The 16,150-nt window shown below is 50.3% G+C and overlaps 3 protein-coding genes across 3 annotated transcripts; 2 read left to right on the top strand and 1 right to left on the bottom strand.

The window, feature by feature from the left end:
• The first annotated feature begins 33 nt into the window (after positions 1-33).
• On the top strand, positions 34-3,620 carry SWI5 (SWI5 homologous recombination repair protein). Its single transcript, XM_054849157.1, has 6 exons — positions 34-127; positions 237-381; positions 539-587; positions 1,121-1,242; positions 2,367-2,461; positions 2,909-3,620. The coding sequence occupies exons 1-6, from the start codon at positions 34-36 to the stop codon at positions 2,971-2,973; spliced, it is 570 nt and encodes a 189-aa protein (XP_054705132.1). The 3' UTR covers positions 2,974-3,620.
• Positions 3,621-5,491: 1,871 nt separating this feature from the next.
• On the bottom strand, positions 5,492-10,007 carry TRUB2 (TruB pseudouridine synthase family member 2). The gene is made up of 8 exons (XM_054848756.1): positions 9,855-10,007; positions 9,637-9,753; positions 9,458-9,532; positions 8,874-8,935; positions 8,481-8,562; positions 7,808-7,880; positions 7,231-7,367; positions 5,492-6,462 (listed from the first exon to the last, which is right to left on the bottom strand). The coding sequence occupies exons 1-8, from the start codon at positions 9,946-9,948 to the stop codon at positions 6,173-6,175; spliced, it is 930 nt and encodes a 309-aa protein (XP_054704731.1). The 5' UTR covers positions 9,949-10,007; the 3' UTR covers positions 5,492-6,172.
• COQ4 (coenzyme Q4) lies at positions 9,995-16,033 on the top strand. The gene is made up of 7 exons (XM_054848757.1): positions 9,995-10,128; positions 10,265-10,440; positions 10,915-11,011; positions 12,682-12,784; positions 13,129-13,258; positions 14,146-14,239; positions 14,862-16,033. The coding sequence occupies exons 1-7, from the start codon at positions 10,034-10,036 to the stop codon at positions 15,022-15,024; spliced, it is 858 nt and encodes a 285-aa protein (XP_054704732.1). The 5' UTR covers positions 9,995-10,033; the 3' UTR covers positions 15,025-16,033.
• Positions 16,034-16,150: the final 117 nt, after the last annotated feature.

The raw sequence follows: 16,150 nt of genomic DNA, 5'->3' as shown, positions 1-16,150 counted from the left end.
GTCATCACCTTGGCTGTAGTAATTGGGTTAATTATGTCCTGCCCACCTAAATGCCACCCGCAGCTTCACACGGGGAAGTTTGTTCTCCAGAGCTCGGAGCTGGGCGCGGGAAGCGCGGCCGGGCCCTGTCAGGGGGAAACTACCCGTCCCGGCATGCCCCACGGCGGCAGCGCGACTACAACTCCCGGCGTGCCCCGCGAGAGCGCGACTACAACTCCCGGCGTGCCCCGCGAGAGCGCGACTACAACTCCCGGCGTGCCCTGCGGCGCAGTCTGTGCCGGTGCGGCGGGAGCCGGCAGCCCTGGCCGAGGGGGTCCCACCGAGCGCGGGCCACAGCCCGCCCCGCCATCCGCCTGCACCGCCGCGGGCTCTGCCGAGGAGGTAGGAGCCGGTTCCTCGCTGCCCCCTCTCCCCTCTCTCGCTGCGCCGCGCCCCCGCTGAGGCGGCTCGGCCTGGCCTGGCCTGGCCTGGCCCGGCCCGGCCCGGCCCCGCCGCGGGGGCGTCGGGCCTCTGACGCGGCGCCCCTCTGCTTTGCCAGGACCCCCGGTGGCGGCCGGCGGAGCGGCACGGCCGGCTTCAAGTCGCCGGTGAGTCACCGCCCGGGCTGGGGGGGAGGCGGGCCCTGCTCGGCGGCTCTTCCCGGGAGCAGCCTCCCCCATGTCCGGGGGACCGGGGCCTGCGGCAGCGGAGGGAGCCGGCGGCGGGCGGTGCTCCTCGGCAGCCGCTCGCACGTTTGCGATGGCTCGGCTCGGCACGGCACAGCACGGAGTGTTTTTCGTGGAGGGTGAAGCTGCTCGTTGCCTGAGTAACTGGCGACCCGCGGTTTAGCACTGCGTCGTCCTGGAGCTTTTCTTAAAACCCGAACTGTGATGATATTATTATTACTTTATACTGCAAATCTACAAAATGCTGTAGGATATTATATGAAGCAGGCTGATGTTACATAAACTGAAAAATATTTTACCTGAGCTTCCCCTCCACCCTGCCCAGGAGATTTTTTTTTCCTTTTTTCTCTTTTTTTTAATCCATTGATACAGTGTATTTAATGATCGCTGCCCCGCAGCACTGTAGGATCTTATCCAGTGCTAAGTTAGTGTTAAATGTCTTCTGTGCTCTACAGATCCCATCTCCAAGGTCCTGCAAACCTAACAGAGCCAACGAAGAAGCCCTGCGGTGTGAAATCGAAGAGCTGAAGCAGAAAGACCTTGCTCTAGACCAGGAAATTGCACAATTATTGTCTGAGTATGTCCTTGGCAAGCTCAGTGTTCACTGTGATGCCTCAATTATTCTTGTTTTTAAAACTAAACGTGGTCCAGGAATTATTGCTATAAGCTAGTCTATTATGCCGTTTTTATCACGGTGCTATACAATGTTGATTATGGTGGTGTTTTGACTTATGGGACCTGTTAAAGACAAGAGGGAATTCTTTCTGGTTTATTTGGTAAAGCAAACCAAGTTTTACTGAGATCTTGGATAAGAAGATTTTAACTTTACCCCAGAAATTGTTGAGATAATTACATGTAAATTGGGAATGAATAATTTTAACTATTGTGATGTCATAACATGTCATGTTACCAGAAGAGCTTGTTCATGTCAGAATTAAAATTGAGATCATGACTTGTATGACCTGCCAAATTTAGTCCCAGATAAAACTGTTTCCTTTTTTGTTCTATCTTGATGAATTGTTCATGTGTTTTGTGTCTGAGTGGGTTAAACCTTTGTGTTCAAGAAGCAGAACTGTTTTCCAGGCAAGCAAGTGGCCTGTAGAATATTTTGGCATGACGAGTGCTGCGTACAGGGCAGTGCAACTGTTTTATTGTGGTTTCTTATGACACAATGTGGCAGCTGCTTATTAGCAACTGTTTTGAGATAAAATTGCTGCTTGATTTTTAAAGAGATGGAATCTCTGGATGATTTGTTGCAAAGGAGTGATATTTTCTAAGATAACATGCATAGACTGGAAATGGTAGAACAACAAAGCTTTTTTTTTTTTTGTTTTATCCTCGAGGATAAACAGACCTTAATTTTTTTTCCCTAGCTACAGATTAGAGATACATATAAATTGAATTCACCACAGCCTATTCCTTTTTCTACTTGATTCTGAGAATTTGGGTGGATTGTTGGGGGGTTTTTTATAAGTCTTGAAGTGGCAAAAAAACTCTCAAAATTGGGATCTGCTCATTTCTAGCTTTCATGTTCATGACTTGCAGCAGCTGTACTTGCTACCTTCAGATTCTGCTTTAGATGTGCCAGGTTTGGGTATCACAAATATCCTTACTGTGTGTGGCTGCAAGTGGCAGCACCCACTATACGGCAGCAGCAATCCCACTCTGTCATTTTTGACCTTTCTGGTTTTATTGTTACAGAGGCTACAGCCTGGAGGAATTGGAGAAGCACATCTCTCTGCTCCATGAGTATAATGATATTAAAGATGCTGGACAGATGCTGCTAGGCAAGCTGGGTAAGGAAGGGGAAAGCCGTTGAAGAACTTCTTAGTCAATGTTTTCATATAGACAGAGAGAAGCTACTATGCTGTGAAGGCAGAGCTTGTTTTAGAGATTCTTCAGTTCTAGGATTATGTTCGTTTGTACAAACATAAACACTTTTGCTGTTGTTTTGTTAGGACATTTTTAGAACTGAACATGTGAAAAAATTGTCATTTACCAGTATTTTAGTCTGTGTTATGGATTACCAAAATTTGATAAGTCTTATGAATTTTTGTCAGTTTTGTTCTTCATATGCTTAAAAAAAGTGTTGAGACAAGTGAGGAGCATAGCTGCAAAACCTTAGATTGGTTTCTTAGCTATGGGAGGTTCTGTGGAATAGTTAGGGGCTACTGGGAGGAAAACACAACTTTTCTGACTGATCTGATCTTTGTTTAATGCAAGCAATGGTATTTCTTTTCTAGCTGTTATCCGAGGAGTTACTACAAAGCAGCTCTACCCTGAATACGATCTGGAGCTTAGCGACTAGTATTGAACCTGATGACTGCCACGTCTTGCAAAAATGACTGTTACTGGGCCTTTATGTTTTGGTGCCATATCAATTTAGAACTGACATAAGGTGGCCTCAGATGTATGCATGCAGAATTGCAACAGAGTATGGGTTAACAGCCCTATTTCTAAGAAGCTTTGGAACATGAAAGTTGTTGAATTTATTAACTGTTTTCTGTTTGTGGGAAAGGGATGTAGGACTTTGGATAATTTCATCTACTATCTGATCAACGATCAACAGTATTTTTATTTCTTTTTGTTGGAAAGATTGTAAGTCTGATTGATGTTAAGACTCTTCCAATGGAGCCTCTGCTTCTCTATAATGTCCAGGGGCTATTTGGATACTGAATGGATACAAGAAGTGAGGGCATACAAATGTGCAATGTAATAGCTGCTTTGAAAGAAAAGAAGAAACCCTCAGAAGTGTGGAGGGAAGAAGGCTGAAGCTGTGGTGGTTTGGGGGTTTTGTTTTATGATCAAATCTGGATAAGTCTGGGTGTTCTGCATTTTTGTACTTGACTGCTCTGGTATCTAGAGGTTTTGTATCATTTCTGTAGTAAATGGCAAAACGTGAAGTTGTGTTTAACTGTCCAGTCTGAATAAAGCAGCTATCACATTTCTCAGTAATTCACTTTAAGAGTCTATAAAACATTGCATGAACCTGGGAACAAATTCTTAAACTATATTCTGAGACAATTGCAACATCTATTATTCAAATGTTTTCTGAGGACTTGATGGAGGCAGCATGGCAGCACTACCCAGTAATGGGTAGGTGCAGAATTACCTTTACTCTCCTCTAAATGCAGAGTCATTGTGAAAGTGTGTGGTGTGCTAAATGCAAAATCATGTTGAGAGCATAAATGTTTCAATGTCAGGATTGAGGGTGACTGCACAGACTAAATTTGGCTGCTTTGTGCAGTTCTAAGTGATAAAGCGCTCTGCTGACTGCAGATCCATTGTTCTTTTTTCACTCAAGCTTGATGTCCTTCTGCCTGTTTCTACTTTGAATACCTTCCTGCCAGTAAGTTTTCCCCCCCGGTCTCCAGTCAGGCAATGCTGCAGTCTGCTCATTATTTCCAAATTTCAATCAAATGAATCTGTCTTCGTAGTGCTTAGAAACCAGAACATGCTCACGAGGCGGCTGCTGAGAACAGATAATTGTTGCTGTGCTCTTGGTTTTGGCCCTGGCACAGAAATATCACTAATAAGTATCTTGTTTTGCCACAAAGGCTGTGAGGAGGGGTCTGAACAGGGGGCTGGACGAAGCCTGTATCCTGTTATTCATTCAAGCAAGTCTCTGCTAATGTACGGCTGTGCTTCTCTGCAGGGTATTTACTGGGGCCATGTGAGAATGGAGACTCATGGGCATGGTTACAGGTATACCCTCCCCACCATAAACTCCCTTGTGCCAAGTGTGGAAAACTACTGTGTTTTGGAGTAATTTTAAGGGGAGGAAAAGTCACGAGGAGGCTAGAACTGGGAAAATGCTAACTTTGTTCTCAAAACCCACGTTGCTGTTTCGACTGGCACGTTCTACGTGAAAGAAGTGGTTTAGCCTGGAGTGTTCCAACCAAAATGTTTATCTGGCAATTGTACAAGTAACTGGAAATGTTTTTTGCAATGGGGAGTACGTACAGAAATTCCTTCAGTTTGCATTAGGTGTAAGCCACGTGGAATGAAGTATACTTCATTACCAAAGTTATTGAAGGTAATTTAAGGACTGAGAAGACCAAGTTTTCTTCACTTCCTTGCAGGAGCACTGGTATTAAAACTCGCAGCTGTAGCCCTGCAAGGGTTCTGCCCGGCTCCAGAACTCACGCTTCTGTGGTGATGGGTGTACACTTCAGTCAGCACAAGGCAGTTGTCCGTGGAAGTGCCCTGGTCCCAGTCCCTTGTCCACAGAGGACGAACACACGCAGAACCAACCAGCTGAGGTAAGAGCAAATTGTCCTTGGGGAGTCCCTGCGGCTCCGCAGCTGGCACGGTAATGTGCCACATGGTGGCAGCTACGCTCCACTGCTGCTCTGTGCAGAGCCGGGAAACCCAGAACAACTGAAGGATTCCAGGATCAAAGTTAATGACTCCTGGGATGCTTCAGGACAGGACTCTACCACTAAGGTACTTCATCACAGCCCCTCTTACTGCTCCTCCCAGAGTTACTTCTTGTACCTTAACAGCTAGCTGGAGGATAAAATATGCTGGCCTTTGTCCAAATCCAGAAGAGGAATAGAACAAATCTCTTCTACTGATTTCTAGAAGTAAATCTCCACTCTAAGTGTATAGCTGGAAAAATATTGAGTCCAATAATGGTAAATGTAACTTCAGACTTTAAATTTAGAAAGGAGTATTTTTGCTAAGTCAGATCAATCTATAATGAGCTAACAGAGAAGAGAGTATTGGAGAGCTTACAGAGTTGTCTGCACGGAGCTGCTGCAGAACAGATACCACAGACCCCATGAACGCCCTTCATTTCTCAGAAGAAAAAAAAAACCAAGCAGCATGGTCTTTTTATTTTAATGAGTCAGTGTGCTGACGGCTGAGCACTGAGCCAAGAACCATCCTCTTCCCCTTTAGGTCACTTTCTGTTTTATTTCTTATGCATCAGTCCCTATTACAAGCCACTTTCCTCATCACACACGCCTACTCTGGATATAACCATTTCCTTGCATTGCTTTGTGTAAGCTGTGTTTTCTCCTGCACATCCCTCTCTCAGTCTGATTTTGAGCTCTTATTTGTCTGAAAGCAGGGCTAATGGAAAGAAAATAGGACAACAGAGGGAAAATAAAATCCATATAGTAGATAAGTTATGCTGCCAGTTGCAAGGAACAAACAAATCCGTGCAATCAAGGGAATACAGCTCTGTAAGAAGCTGTCTGTATTTCCTGCCGCTAAACAATTCGGGGATGGGTTTTTATATCCCTTAGCAACCTAATGTTCCCGAAGTCAACAGGAATTTTGGCACAGCTAACTCCTGTTAATGAACTGTTTGCAATGCTTTAAAAAAAATTATACAGCCTGTCACTGAAAAAAATGCCTCTCTGATTAAAGTCATCTCAAGGAAAGGGTGGAAGTGAACTGCAATTAACCTCTTTCCTTCTGCTGTCCATCATGCTGTCAGCATGTAGCTGTGTTATTGTGCTACAGAGATTGCTTGTGGACATTCCCTCCGTAGCACGCACTCAGCCGTCTGCAGCGTGGGCCATCTCCGCAGCCATCTTAGGAAGAAGACTTTTATCCTGATGGCCTAGTGTTTTCTCTAATTCTGTTTTCACTTTAAGCTGACAGTCCCAAATTGCATTCCGTATACTCTGCAGGTTCCACTGTGTTCTCAGGAGCGCATCATCCAGTGTAAAAACACCATCACGTATTCTTCGCACTTGTGTGCACACAGCAGATGATTTCAGCTCCAGACCAATCTCATGAACTATTTTTCGGAGGTACTGCTGAGTCTCATGCAGGCAATGGATTTCTAGAAGGACAGAGAGATTCCGTCAGAGGAAGCAAAGTATTGACACAAATTCAAACCTTGTCTGTAAATCTAGACATCACCCAGTTATGCTGAAAGAACTGGTTTGGTAGAAGAGACTATTTAAGATACGGCACGGATGGATTATGATTTTCTGGTATGCTGCAGCATGTCTTAGCACCTCCCAAAGTGAATGTTTTAGAAAACAAACCTATAGATACAGGAGAGTAACGTAAAAATTTAGTTATTTCAAAGGGGATAAGAAAAGGTACCATTTTAATAAGACAAATAATTTGTGAGGAGTAGGAGAAAAGGAAAGCAAACCACACTTTAAAAAAAAACCCAAAACCAACACTGAAATGCATTACACTGAAACACTGGGATAAGAAAGACTTTTGCCCCATAGATATTCATTATGCAAATTTTCTTGCCTCAGTCTTAGATCTGAAACTGGCAGGGAAAAATGTATGAGCTAGATGTATAGCTGGCTTGATGTACTCTAGCTTCAGTACTGTGAGGGTTCCAGATCTCACCCTAGCAAAAAAATCTTTCCACGGCACTAAAGAGTTCATCTAACGAGGAGATGCTTTTGTAACTTCGGAAATTACAAATCATTAAATTTTCTGCAGGGATTACCAATTACAATTGTGTTCATACAAAGTTCTCACCAACTCATTTAGCATTAAATTGCTAATAAGAAACTGAAGTTTACTGACTTATTTGCCATAATATATACTCAAATTTCCCCAGAACATTTTGTACCAGACCTACCTAGCTGGAATTCTGGAAGTGCAAACTGGAGGCATCGGATTGCTGTGATTATTGGAGGGCTTTTTCCCATGGGGCGAATCAACCCTTTGACAGCCAGCTCGTATGCCTCTTGTGTTTTCATATCAATGTTAGAATACCTGGAAAAAGAAAAAAAGGAACAGAGCAGACACTTAGTACATCTCTTCAATGGGATTCAAAATATCTCCACCCCCAATAAAGCAGAGCTGCAATTTTTATTCTTAAAACTGTCTTTGCATACATTTTAATGCTATATACTGTCAGTAGCATAGCACAGTTTGGGAGGGAGGTACTTGGTCATGTCTACAAGATATTTTTGTAGGTCCTAATGTAGCGAATGTATCCTGAAATCTCCAGCTATTTTAGGACCTAAGAAGGACACTTAACTGCAGCCTCTCACCAGAATTCAGACCACTCAGAGTAACTTCTCTCTGTTCCTGTCTAGCACTCTAACCTTTAAAGACTTTAGATTATGGCAAACAAAATCATCTCATTTGTTTTAAAGACCAGCAAACAGCAGTTGGATCAGGTCAGCTGCATTTCCCCACTGGATACGTACATCAGCAGGGCCTTATGATTTGTTCCTTGAATGACAGCAACAATCCGTTCCAGCTTCTCCCTTGTGATATGATCTGCAAATATTAAGGTAGAAAAAGTCTCAATTATCCATCCAGAAAATGGGAAGAGACAGCAGCCTGAAACGTGCCATCAGGGTATTACTGTCCCTTTGGCAGGCAGTCACATCAAAATGGGCTGATGAGACCAGCCGAGAGGTGGCTTTAGCAGAGTCACTTCTGGCTGTACCCAGGTAATGCACAGAGCAGCACAGCGCTGGACTACAAAGGGAAGAATGATTTTCCTTAATTGATTTCAGAAACACCAGTTTCTCTTATCAGGCATTTGAAGAGTTTCAGTCGATGGAAGCTTCTAACCACTATCTCTAGGTACGATTTATGGAGAGATCTGGGTCCCACCCAATCCAGTAGCAACCACTGTGACCAGGACTCGTACTGACTTTCTATATGTTGCAGTTGTATTTAGCACAGGGCTGCAATGTCAGGACTGCGTGTGGCTGTATGTACAAATAAAAACTAGAAAGTGTTTAAGGTATCCTTTTTATCTTTGTGCAACTTACCACCGATTCACCAAAGGTGAAATGCTTTGCAGTTAAAATCCTATTTGTTTGGTGTCCTGTTGGGTTTTTTAATAAACACATCAATTAAGTTTCTTACCAAATGTTGTCTTCTCTACTAGATTCCCTGTGTCTGAGAAGTCATCAGTGGCTTTACCAAACAGCCCACCGACAGTGTAAACCTTGAAGAAGGGCAAAGAGTGCAATTTGTCAAAGAAATACTCCAAACAGTTGCGTAGCAATATCCTGCCATGCAGTTGCTAGGAAGTGCAGGCTATGATAATGTTGACAAGAAAACAGCAGCATCCTCTGCTCATATGGCCACGTGTGGATGCTCACGTGAAGGATGAAATTCTGGACCCGGAAAGTTCTCAAAAGCGTTGGTGGGTTTGAGACTCTAAAGCAGAATTGCCATCACAAGGGCCATGCGGGGCAGGAATGAAGTGTGCCACTGCACTCAGATGTTCTGAGGCCGTTCAGAGCCATCACCTACCTTGGTCAGGTGGCAGTTGTACAGATGAGTGAGTAGCTTGTTCCCATGGCCTATGCCAAGTACTGAAACACAGAAGACAGAGAACCCGTTATTCAGCCACATGGAAAGTTACTGATGTGCATTTACATCCTTGCACGCTCACGCTACTTTTCTTCCCCCCTGGACAGGGGCGTATCTCCTTAGAAGTCATGTCTGAGCAATGCAATTAAACCCCCAAATTACTGCCTGTCATTAAAACTATAAGGCTGTAACTTGGATTTTCCCAAAACTTTCCACCTGGGTACTTCGGGGCAAATGCTTAGCAACACCGGCCGCAGTGAAGCCAACTCAAGTGATGGAACAGGGATTGAGGGTTACACAGCAGACCACTAACGGTGTCATGGGCAGAAGTTTGGTGTCTCACAGCAAAGCTCTGTATGCTGGGGGTAAGGGGTCGCTCCTGTGTCTTGCCATTGCCACTGTCTTGTTGGCTCGAGACCTGGGGGGTACTGCCACCTAACAGATGAGCGTTCATTCCTTCTTTATGTGGAAACCCATCACCTCGCAGCCAGTGGGACGCGGTGCTGCTCCAAGATGAGACCCACCGAAGACTCCTGAGGCCTTCGTGTCCAGCCGGTGACCCGCTCCGATCTTCAGCCGCCTGAACCGCGGCCCTCGGACTGCAACGGAGACAGCGTCGGTGCCGGTCCCCTGCCCCGCCGGGGCTCCCACCGCCCCGTCCCAGTGCCCCCCCTCCAGGCCGAGACCCCGCGGCGGCCCTTACCGAGGGGGTGGTCGGCCAGCACCGGCACCCTCGCGGCCACCAGCCCCGTCGTCCCGTCCGGGGCGGGCAGGAAGCGGACGTGCTGCCGCGGGGCGCGCCCCGGCGCCGCGTTCAGCTCTGCAAGAGAAGCGGGAAGCGGTCAGGGGCGGCCGGCAGCCCCCCGGGGAGGGGTTGGGGGGGGGGTCCCCGCCGCCGGCTCCGGCCCCGGCCTCGCTCACCGCGCAGCAGCGCGGTCTCCACCGCCCCACGGACGCGGCCCCACGCCACCCCCGCCGGCTTGTACACGGCGAAGAGCCCGCCCGGCACCGCCATGCCGCGCTGCCCGCTCCGCCCCGCTCCGCCCCGCCGGGCGCTTCCGGGGCAGGCGGCGGTGGGGGGGGGTTGTGGGTTGTGTGTGATGATGATGATGATGATGATGACGGTGATGATGCGGCGGGCGACGGTGCGGGTGGGGGTCCCGTTGCTACGGGCGGGTCCCTGTTCCCCAGGCAAGTGCCTTCCCCCCCATCCCCGCCGCCCCCCGCGGGCAGCCCCAAGGGCGTCCGGACGGTGCCCGCCCCGTTTCCGTGCCCCGCGGGCGCTGGCGATTCGCCGGGCCGGTCCTTCACCCCCTGCTCCCCGCAGGCAGAGCCTGTCTGAGCCACACCGAGCCGCGGGCCCGGGATGGACGCAGCGAGGAGGAGGAGGAGGAGGAGGAAGGGTGCTACCAGCTGTACCCCGGGCACATCCCCACCAGCCCGCTGCAGAAGGCGCTGCTGGCTGCCGGCTCGGCGTTTATGGCTCTCTATGACCCCTACAGACACGGTAAGCTGAGCTGGAGGACCTCGTTCCACCCAGGGTCCTTGTTAATGCCCAACGATTCCTGCCCAGTGTCTCCTGGGACTTTATTTCTCCTTCTGTGGCATGAGACATTTTGTAATGGGCCAAGTGCAGGGCTGAGACCTGGCCCAGGGCAGGGGCTGTTGAAGAGATGAGGTGAGAAACCCCAAACACCACCCAGCAATCTCCTCCTGCCCAACTGTGATGCCACCCAGCCCCATCTCATTCCTCCTTGGTCACCCAGGCCTCACGCCTGCTCTTACATCCCTCCCTGCAGATGACACCAGGGCAGAGCAGCCCTGAGGCTGAAGATCCATTTTGGTGGGGTCTTGGCTTTGCCACAGGCTTCCTGCCTGCTCCTGGCCAAGGGGTTCATTGCCCCATTTTCTCACCTGCAAACCAAGAACAGATGGGTGTTACGAAAACCACTCTTGGGTCACTCTCTGGTCTCTCTTTCAGACATGGTGGCAGTCCTCGGGGAGACCACGGGCTGCCTTGCCCTGCCCAACCTGCGAGACAAGATGAAACACCATCCTGAAGGTTACCGCATCCTCCAGTGCGTCCCTCCGCATCCCTCCCTCGCCGTGTGGTTCATGGCGGGGAGGGAGACATGAGGCCAAGCACGTTCCTTGGGCCCCGTGAAGGGAGAGCCATGCACTTCCTGGCTTGAAAGCAGCACGGGCATTTTGTTAGCTCTAATCCTCCAGGCTGTTTATTTTACTTTATTTTTAACGATCATAAGAGCCCTGTGGCAAGTCTAAGGGCAAGAGCACAGCATTCGCTGGGCCCAGCCCTATTTCAGGCGCTGCTGTCTGTCTGTTCTGCTTCGCTGCTGGAACTGACAGGTGCCAACGCAAGGAGACGCAGCAGCAGGCACAGGAGACAAATCCACGGACGTGGATGCTGAGCAGCAATGAAAACCCACCATGTCCATGGATTTCTCCCCTGCGCCTGCTGCTGCATCTCCTTGTGTTGGAGACTTCGTCTCCGCTGGTCTGCCTCCTCCTTAGGTGCCTCCATATTTTCTTTCCAGGCTCTTGCAGCATCTCCCCAAGCTGTGAAATGAGGCCAATTCTCTTGTCTGTCTTGTTAAGACTTGATCACTTTTGCTTCCATGTCTGCAGGGACTTATCGAGCACAGCAAGGCTGAGGACCAGGAGGGACTTTATGAGTCTCTTATTAACCAAGATCTTACCGCTTATTTGCTTGCCTTCTTCCTGCTCCTCGTTACGTGTCACACCTGCCGCTTGTGTATTGTTTGGGTTGTACCACAAAGGAGCTGATTTTTGCCATATATTTGTGCAGAGCAGCCTGATCCTGGCTCCAGACGCTGGCCCAGCAAAGCACATGGAGCACCAGGATGGGGTTGAGCCCCAGAGGAACTGCCCAGGGAGAGGGGACAGCAAAGGCACCGAGGGCTGGGGAAAGATGTGCCCAGCTGTACCTTGCCCCATGGTATTGCAGGGATTTGCAGCGGTCTGATTTGTGCACGCAAGCGGTTTATTTTAGTCCTCCAAACTGCTGAGGTCCCTTTGACACCAAATACAGAAGGATGCCTCTGCAGCCAGGGTGAAGGTGTTGCGAGTCCTGCTTATCTCCCTGGCACCTCTGCTCCAGGAGCTGAGCAGCTCCTGGATCCACTCCAGGGCTTTTATCATGGGAAGAATTTGTCCTGTGCATGGAAATAAAAGGTTTTTGTTTAGTTCCAGGGCTGTGGGACACCTTTTTGCCAACAACCTGGAGAGGAGACCTTTCCGTGCATAGCTGCCATGTGGCTGGTGGTGAAAGCCTGAGCAGGAGAGAAATTAAACCTGTGTTTAGAACAAATTCCCTCCCCTCGTTAGGGTTTTTCCTTTGAAATTCTGGCTGCTTTGCAGGGATGCTAACAAGCTCTGCTCCCCCAGGTCTGGCTGTTGCTGAGGGCTGTGCCTGGCCAGCAGCCCACGTGGCAGCATTTCAGTGCAGAGGACACCAGTGTTTTACAGGGGTGCAAGATGAGCACTCTTTTATTGCCAAGGTTTCAGGTATATCCTTTAAGCAATTTGTGTCCCAGTCTCAGTGATAAAAATACAGATGTATCCCTGCAGCGAGCAGTCAGGATCCATGCAAGGAAAATGCCTGGGAAGGGCAGAGGGAGGGGATGGGGGTTTCCAGGGGCTCCTTTTCTCCAGGATCCCATGCTGTGGGTTTCACTGGGAGACTCACTGACTTGTGTTTCGTTTTCAGGGAACGGCCTTGCATCCGTCTCTCCACCTTGGACATGGCCAGGCTGCGGGGGCTGCCAGATGGCACGCTGGGCCGAGAGTACGTCCGGTTCTTGGAGGACAATGTGAGTGTGGGGTTTCACAGGGCGCACGTGACTGTAGTTGATTCCTGCACTGGGAGCATGGATGCGCTTTAGAGGGAGATGGGAGCCATGGAGGAACCTGTGGGGAACCCTCCGGGAATGACAGGGAGTCGGGATGGGATGAGATGCTGGGTGTTGGACGATGATGGATTTGTCACCAGTGTTGCATGGCCCTTAGTTTTCATCCCTGTAAATGATACTGACCCCCATCATTGAGGGCTGGGAGATGTGCTGATGGAGGGGGCCACGTATTTCTGTTCATTAAAGAATGAGACCAGAAACTTGAGGTTTGGAAGGGGCTGAATTGGACCTCTCTGGATTTGCAGAAGGTTTCTCCGGACACTCGGATGCCGCCCAAATTTGTTGATGATGAAGAGCTGGCATATGTGATCCAGCGGTACCGGGAAGTCCATGACCTGATGCACACCCTCCTGGGCATGCCAACCAACATGCTAGGTGAGCAGCAGCAGGCTCAGAGGGCTGTGCTGCCAAACCTCACTGATGGTGCTCAGTCAAGTCTCCCAGGAATGGAGCGGGCTGGGCCAGTTGGACTCCTTGATCCTCAGCCTGGGGACATGTGTGGGGAGGTTTGCATTGTCACTGTCCTGCATGGCTAGCTCTGTGGTGACCGAGAGCCCGCGGGATGTCACCTTTCCCCTGCTGGGAGATGCTCTGCTTGAGCCCTGGGTACAGGCAGCCACTGGGTGGGTGGGTGGGTATTTGCTGCCTGGCAGGGAGGGTGGCACCAGGGGAGGATTGTTTCACAAGCTCCGAGCGAAGGCAGAAGTGGGGGGTTCCTGTTTGCTCCTTATCTGCGCATCCACATGTCCTTTGCCCTCATTTTGTGTCTGACTCAATAGCAAGTCACAAGTTGAGCCTTGCTGGTGAACCTGCAGGAACCAGCATGTCAAGTCTCCTGTGCAGGCTTTGGCTGAGACCTGGCGGCATTTGTAAAAGGTCTGTCCCATGCCGAGAGACAGGGAGAGCCACACCGGGGATCAGGCTTTGGCAGCTGCATTGCTAAAGATCTGCAGGGAGCCAGCCTGCCCAGGAGGTGTTCCCCAAACTCGTGGAGCATCAACTGCAGAATGCTGCTCACCGGGGGGCCCCGGGCCGTCCCTCTTGGGTGGGTGGTACACAACTGGGCTCATCCTGGCACAGGACGAGGCCACAGTCAGATGTGGGAAGCATTCCTGAGTCCTGCCGTGGAGGCAGAGGGGACGGGTGCATAGCCATCCTTGGGAAGGAGCAGATCGTGCAGCCTGTGTTGCGGGACCGCGTGGCCCTGGCTGGCCCTTGCCCTGGGCACCCTGCCTGCTCACCCCCTCCCTGCTCCTTCCCAGGTGAGGTCGTGGTGAAGTGGTTTGAAGCCATCCAGACGGGTCTGCCCATGTGTGTCCTGGGAGCAGCGTTCGGCCCCCTCCGTCTCAGTGCACGGTAGGCACCGGCCCCGGTCAATGAGGAGCGAGTCTCTGCCCTGGGGACGTGCCAGCCTGGGTGATGCTTTTAGAGATCCTCTGGGGATGAAGAGGGGACACTGCTAGTTTGCCGGGGGGATTCATACGGGAATCCCTTGTGTGAACCATCTGCTCTGCCCCCGTGGCCCAGGGAAGAGGTGACAGCGGGAGGCACGGCTTTGCCTGGTCACTGAAGCAGAACCTGATGCTTTCATCTGCTTCCAGCACCAAATCTCCTGTGCCAGGCAGGAGGAGCAATGCCCAGGCCTGGCTGCCCTTGACCGGGCATGTGTTGAGGGCCAGCAGGACCCTTACCATGCTGGCAGCTGTTCCCTGTCCCAGCACATCTGTTTTGGTGGCCCAGCACAGTTTGGGGATTACAGAACCTGAGGTTTGGTCTTGGGTTTGCTGCCGACTGTAACCTTCCTGGCACACTGTCCTCTTCTGTGCCTCTGTGAGATAAGTAGAAGGGATGCTAGAAGAGTGGAGGGGCTTGTGGTACATGGGACACATGAGGTTGGCATGTGCCAGAGACTTGGAGAAGGAAAGCAGAAACAAAACACGGAAATCAAAACTGTCACCATCTGTGTCTTTTGTTCCAGAAAGCTGCAGGTCCTGGCCACCAAGCTGGTTCCTTGGGCGATTCGGAGTGGGCGCAATGCCAGCTGTATCCTGAACGTTTACTACGAGCAGCACTGGGAGCAGCCAGTGGAGTCCCTGCGGGAGGAGATCGGCATCTTCCCTCCCCCGGACATTCGAGTGTGAGCGCTCAAGGACAGGGAGGGGACAGGGGATCCCCGTTGGCAGGCAGCAACCGTCCCCTGCCGCGCTCCATCTCCTCCTGCCCAGGAGTGCAGCGCGGCTCTGCTACCAGCCGCCACGGACCCGAGGGCTGAGTTTTGTCCTGCCAAGAACTGGCACCCTCCTGTTGGTAGAGGCCAAGTGGCACCTCCATGTGCCATGACAAAACTTGACCCTTTTTGGTGTTTGTGGTTTGGTGGAGGGATGGCAAGTCCTGCCATGCCTTTGCAAGCTGAGTCTGGTTGCTGGCTCTGGTAGTGATGCTCCAAAATGCTGGGATTGGAGGGAGCAGAGCTGGTTTAAAACACACCGGAGCAAACTTGACCTTCTGCAACTCTAGGGCTGTATAGGTAAATCCCTCCTCCCACCCCCCCCAAGGAAGATCAAGTCTTAAAGTCTTGGGGCCACCCTGGACTGGAGCTAAACCAGTGATTTATAGGGCAGCCCAGAGGCAGGTTTGGTGTGTGCAACAGTGAAATCCCATCTTTTACTGGTGCCTAACTGGTCTCCTGATGGGTCATATGGGATGTGCCTCACGCCTTGGAGACCAGGCGGTGTGCAACTGCATGCCCACGGGAGCAGGCAGGAAAATACCCTTGGGTATTATGCCTGCTGGATTGGCTGTTTGAGAGTCGATCTCAGGCTGCCATGTCTCCCTGTAGTCCCCCCCCCATCAAAAATGCTGAAATCCATGTGATTGTGCTGGGTTTTCAATCGGAATCATCGCCTCCTTGGGCAACGAAATGACGCGATTGTGAATAAGAGTCTGAATCCTGGGAGCACAGAAATGACAGGTGCTTGCGCTGCGTCTGGGAGGTGATTGATGTCTGGGTTAATTAAGCAGAGCTCCAGACTGCCAGTGGCTGGAGAGCAGAGCTGTCGAATACAAGGGCAGAGAGCCACGAGGCCAGGGGCTCTTTATACGTGTGGGTTTGCTGTTGAACTTCTTTCTTGCTTAATAAAATCCATGGTGGAGCTTGTGGTTTGTTACCCATCTCCTTCTGCCCCATCTCCCCTTCTGAGGGGGAGATCTGATGTGAAACCTCACCCCTTTTTTGGCCCCAGTGGGTTCTGCTGTTCTTTGTCTGCA

This window comes from Grus americana, chromosome 20 (assembly GCF_028858705.1).
Source record: "Grus americana isolate bGruAme1 chromosome 20, bGruAme1.mat, whole genome shotgun sequence".
In the NCBI taxonomy this organism is placed as follows: Eukaryota; Metazoa; Chordata; class Aves; order Gruiformes; family Gruidae; genus Grus; species Grus americana.
Note: the sequence above shows the minus strand (reverse complement) of the source record. Positions and strands in the feature narration are given on the sequence as shown.